Source organism: Myripristis murdjan, chromosome 19 (assembly GCF_902150065.1).
Source record: "Myripristis murdjan chromosome 19, fMyrMur1.1, whole genome shotgun sequence".
NCBI classification, from domain to species: Eukaryota; Metazoa; Chordata; class Actinopteri; order Holocentriformes; family Holocentridae; genus Myripristis; species Myripristis murdjan.
Window position 1 is genome coordinate 7,908,999 of NC_043998.1, and position 6,078 is coordinate 7,915,076.

Consider the following 6,078-nt stretch of genomic DNA (forward strand, 5'->3'; position numbering starts at 1 on the left):
ATAATTATGAATGTGGTTATTATGATTATGCTACTGATTATGCTCATGATTATGATTGTGCTTATGATTAGTAATAGAAGTAGTTGCATTAGTAGTAGTATTAAAGGGGATGGGGTTTATGTTGTGCATGTTTGGTCTTGAGCTCATCAAAGCAATTGAGTTGGTATGGCAAAACTGAATCTCCTTATATTATTATTGGCCTGCAAATCTTACTGTCATTTCCATAATCATTGTTGATGATTTTACTGTTGTCAAGCTACTGCTAAACAGCCATTTATTGTGAACCTTGGCTATTTTGGTAGTACACTTCACTTATGCCAAGATAGCTGGCCTGCAATGTCTCATTTACAGACAATGAAAAATCACATTGTGTCGGCATATAACTGTCACTGAAATTTACAGGTAAAACAAACCTTTTCCATGCAATCACAATTTAATAAAATCTTAAATTGTGCAAATACCTGCTCACAACTGCTATTTTAGATTCCCGGGTAAATAAATTATTTACTTTATTTTTTTACCCCCAATTAGTGGCGTTTGTATTCTTTCAAAAGCATTATTGGCGAGATCGGTAATTAGAATTTTACTTTGAAATTTGCCGTGACCGGAAGCGCTGTTTTTTTATGCCGTGCGTCTTGACACTGGGTTGATTTAAACGGGAATGCCCTCGCCGGTTCTGTTGGAGTCTCCTTTAGCAATCCTGCCTCGTCACTGGGATGCGGCTGCCGGAGCCGGGCACCGACCATCCATGCTCATGCCTGTAACCGGTAGGTAGAAATATCTTAACGCTATCCTCAACCTTGTCTTCCTTTGTCTCTCTTGTGTGTGTGTGTGTGTGATTTTACTAATTCAATTTGCCTTTTGCTCTTTGGCCCCTCGGACAAAAACAACCTGGCAGATTAATGAGTTGCGAGCGAGCGGCGCTAATGACTTTCAAGGGTACCCTCCCACACAGGAATAGCTCTGTGGGTTTAAAATTAGATAGCTTAGTCTGTACATATTCCCTGTTTGTACCGTGGCTGCTGTAGGAGAAGGAGCCTTCACTTGTCATAATGCGTCGGTGCAGGGAAAACGGCACAGTAGCCTTAAGAAAAATGATCCACACCGGCTACAGATATTATATTATAACGCTGCCATAGCCTGGTGCCCAGTTTCACTTTTTTGTAGGGATAGGCGTCACCCCGACCCCCCTCTCTTATAAATGCATGGATTTTTATGCGCTATATTGTCTAATTAAACCTGCAAAAAATAAGTAAAGAAAACGATTTGGCTGCTGCTGATGAGCTTTTCAGTTTTTTTTAAATTAACCCTGTATTACTTTAAATAATCATTACGTTATTTAGAAGCAGTTTTCATACAATGCATACCACCAGACAGGCCGGTGCCTTTGCGATCTATAGGCTTTGCATTGTAAGGCCTAAATAGCAGCGATAGCCTATATACAAGAGGTTTGGCATGTCCACCCCCAGTTGTTCCACTTATGGGCAAGATATGCAGTGATATAACACCTTTAAGTCCAGCCCCCCTCCTCACTCAAGTTACAGCACGCCTGCAACAGTGGAAGCCTTGTCCGTGAACATATCTCCTATGTAAATATGGCACCAGTCCGAGATCTGGCCTGCATATGTGTATGTGAACTTTCCACTGAATGCTAAAGGAGCCAGTGAGTTTTTCTATGTGCTGAGTGCGGGAATGTTGCCAGGCAAGGGGGGAGCTGTTCATCTGCCGTCAATGTAACTGTGAGTTTCCTACTAGAGGTTGCTGAAGTGATTCAATCATTTATTTAAAGACAGCGTGCTATTTCCTTAGAATGTGCATGGGTTTGTTTGGGGTTGTTTTCTTCAGCTAAGTGTCCTTCCCATCCTGTTTATCCTGTGCGCCTTTTATTTAAAAAACCTCCAAGTCGCCTCCTTTTCCTTTGTAAACATATGTTTCCCATACAGTTTATAACGTAATTATGAGTAGCTATATATATACTGATCTTTTCCTCAGCTCTGGTTGGTCCAGTGCTGCTGCTTTATTATACTCATGACACAGTATGAGGTTGAAATGTTACAGTTGCTGACTAGTTTGGTGTCATGACAGTTGCCTTTTTTTAGACAACAGTAACCCCCAGCCAAAAGATGCTTCAGATGATGCACAGTAAACCTTAACTTGCCTTCAAATTAACTTACACTTGCAATGATTTTGTTCTCTCCAAACTACTTTCCCTAGAGAAGGGCAAGCCGCCGACCCATTTCTCCACACACAAACATGGCTGCTCTTTCAAACCTCACCAATGCTGCCTCACCAGCTCAGCGCTTTCTGGTCTTCTTTGACTTTGATGAGACCATCATCAATGAGAGCAGCGATGATGCAGTGGTGCGCGCCGTGCCGGGCCAGCAGCTCCCTGATTGGCTGAAGGACTGCTACAGGGAGGGGCACTACAACGAGCACATGCAGCGGGTGCTGGCCTACATGGCTGAGCAGGGTGTGTCTCAGGACTCCATCCGATCGGTGGTGGAGAAGATCCCGCCCACGCCTGGCCTCCCTGCCCTTTTCCAGTATCTCCTGAAACACCAGCAGGACTTTGAGCTGGTGGTGGTTTCTGATGCCAACATGTACTTCATCGACACGTGGTTGCAACATGTTGGGCTGCGCCACCTTTTCCGGAGGATTTTCACTAATCCGGCTAGTTTTGATGCGGCGGGGCGGCTCGTGCTGCTCCCCTTCCACTCCCACTCTTGCTCCCGTTGTCCCGAGAACATGTGCAAGCAGGTAATCCTGCGGGAGTATCTGGCACACCGACAAGAGGAGCGTGGTGGTGCCCCCTTCCACAGGGTATTCTATGTTGGAGACGGGGCCAATGACATCTGTCCTTGTCTGGCTCTGGGGCCCCAGGACACAGCCTTCCCCAGGAGGGACTTCCCCATGCATAAGCTGCTGGTGGAGATGCAGCAGTTCCAGCCAGCCAACTTCAAGGCCAACATGGTTCCTTGGGCCAGCGGTGACGATGTGGTAGACTTCCTGAAGAAGCTGAGGGAAGAGAGATGAGACTGTGTATGTATGGGAAAGAGAGGGAGAGACAAATAGAGAATAATACAGCAAAGATACACCAACCCCAGACCCAGTGAACTGCAGGCATGATCTTCCCCCAGTCACAACTTGTAGAACACACTTGGCATAACCTGTAAAGATGGAGCCAAGCGGTGTGTGTAGATCTAGTAGAGTTGCTTTTAATGTTAGCGTGGTATCAAAGTCTTTTGCCTACTTGGATCAAAGTTATGTAACCAGAAATATTAGTTGCTGGTTTGAAGTGTGTATGCAACATTACGACAGGACTCAACAGTATTAGAATGGCAATAAATAAAGTCAGCAATCAGGCTGATCAGGATCAACTTGATTGATACAGTATTGATGATGCACTAAGGAGGTTCTGGTTCTAAAGCCTGCTCAACATGCTGCAGATTGTCTCAACCAAAGTTGTGCCCAGTGTGCCCTGGAGTGAGTGGAATTGTCATCCAGAGCTGTCAGCCCATGATTACACATCATAATTTTTGTAACTCATTGTATCTGGCAGTGGTCGATCAATTAAATGCTTGGCTGATTAATCGGGCTGATATCTGGCATTTTGAGATAAGTGTGGTGGTTAAGTGCACTAAAACTTTATTTATTCTTAATTCATATGTTTTTGTTTGTTTGTTTTTACATAGTTTTGTTTTTTGATTACTTGTGGACATTTATTTAGTAGAGTATTTTTAAAATTTAAAATAAGTGCTCTGCAGACAGTGCAGATCTATTTAAGTAAACAGAGACAATGCAGACAATAACATTAGTGTTAAATAAATGTTCATTTAAGTTCAGCAATTTTGTGTCTCAACTGTTATCATTATTAAATTGTTCTATTTCACCAGATGCAAAAAAACAACAACATGATATTGGCATTATTTATCGGCCATTGACTGCCCTGCTCTCTAAATGTCAGAATCAGCCATAGAAAAACCCACATCAGTTGACCACCAGTATCTGGCATTTCTCAGCAGTCTGTTGTTAGGTGTGCCTTGGAACAGAGGAGTTCAGTAACTCTAAAAAGACCAGGAGTGACAGTTTTAAACACATCTGTCTCTGTGTTGACAGGCTTCTTTTCAAAACCCTGCACCAAAACACCTCTGAGTTATTCATTGAGGGCCACAAAAACAGACAGATGAGACGGATCAGGTGTTACAGCGCTGTCTGGACAAAGTCCACACATTTAGTGTCCCTCAGGGACAAGGAAAGGAGAGCACAGGGATAAGATGACAAAAACTCACATGCACACTACCTGTGGAGGACACTGGTATGCATGCACACCCACGCACGCACACACACACGCACACACAATCCACCACTCATTACTGATATCTAATCTAGGGCCTGATTATACAACAGTAATGGACACCAACATGAGATCCAAAGGGAACCAAGCCTGTGTCCGTACACTCTCTGTTACCATCAGCAGAAAGCCACCTCCAACAGAAGGTTAACCATCGAGGTTTAGGGGTGTCATTCTATGAAGAGATCATCCCCTTCTTTTTGATTGTACTAACTCCAAGTGAAAAGATGTAATCGGAGCAAATGGTAATCAGTGTCTCAGCCTAGGAGTCAACATGTAGCCTCACACACCTCACTGGATGCTTGACAACAAATGGAACATTAACATATACTGAAAACACATGTATGTTTACGATCACACTGATACTCTGATAATATTCGGAATGATTGTGGAATAATATGTATTGGAGTTGTGCTATGTAAACATCCTATCCTAGTTTTGTTTTCCTGTCTGTTTACAATAACTGGGAAGTTACCATTTTGAGAGACCAGAATAAGGAACTTGGGACATACCAGTGCAAACCAATGCAATCAGTGAATGTGTTGATTTTTTTGCAGCCTGTATAAGTTCATTTGCTTACATCCAGAATACTGTGTGCATGTAAATAGTCATTCATATCGATCCACATTAGTAATTTTCATGAAATGTTAGTGTGACTAAATGAGTTTGGTTTTTAGGAGACTGTTAAAAAAATTGGAATAATTTTGTATTTGGAATATTTATAACAGTGCACATCCATTTAAAACAATCTTAATCTATGAGAGTTAACATAAAATTATATATACTGTTGATGAAGGCATTTAAGGCAAATTAAATGAATGCTAATGTTGCTTATTAATTGATTAAATTCTTCTAGCCATACAGAACAGCATAACATTTGAATACTGGAGATTTCTTTTGACCAGTGTTAAGCTTTTAATTTCTCAGGGAGTAGAGAAGAAAGTGTTAACAAGCAAACATAGCAGTAGGTGTTGATTAAAATGTTTATTTGCACTTTCATATTTGCTGCTCTAAGAACAATTAATTCATTTGTAATGAACAAAATAATAATCTTGATGAGATGTAATCAAGGTCGCTGGAATTCGATCCCATGCTACAGTGTCTGAGATCAATATCTAAACAGATGTTCAGTGACAAACATCATGATGTACTGAGAAATTTAAGTTTTATGGTGCTAGAATTATTCAAATTTGAAAGGGGCATGTAGTTTTACTTGACTTGCTTGAACATTTGTAAGGCTTTCATGGATTTTTGTGCAATAATTGGTGCCAAGTATCTGATATGGTGGTGGAAAGATACAAGGTTAAAGAGAGGAAACATCAAACATGTTTTCAGCATCACCTACTGATATGTTTTAGATATCCTAAATGACTCCAGATACTTAAGTGTTTTACAGTAAAATATAATTAAAATTATCTTATGGTTTCACAACAACCAAGCAAAACAATGTTTTATCAGGACATACTGGGAATATGCTACATTTTCTCCTCACATTTTTGTGTGTTTAACTGTCTCTTGACTGAATGCATCCTCAATCAAAAATGAGATCATGTGTGTAATGCAGCCTTGTAACAGGAATATAAAGCCATTACCTGATTAATCTGTCTCTGGTGTGTGTGTCCTATTTTACTACCACCTAACATTTCCTGAGGGATCAAGCAAGCTCCTATCAATAAGTGCTATGCTGATGGCACACAGGAGTCTGTCATCAGCATAGCAATTACTCG

At 41.3% G+C, this 6,078-nt stretch overlaps 1 protein-coding gene across 1 annotated transcript; it reads left to right on the forward strand.

Annotated features, from left to right (window-relative positions):
- Positions 1–690: 690 nt before the first annotated feature.
- On the forward strand, positions 691–3,539 carry LOC115378017 (probable phosphatase phospho1). Its single transcript, XM_030078129.1, has 2 exons — positions 691–767; positions 2,215–3,539. Exon 2 carries the CDS (start codon positions 2,254–2,256, stop codon positions 3,031–3,033), a length of 780 nt encoding a protein of 259 aa, XP_029933989.1. The 5' UTR covers positions 691–767; positions 2,215–2,253; the 3' UTR covers positions 3,034–3,539.
- The last annotated feature ends 2,539 nt before the right edge of the window (positions 3,540–6,078 follow it).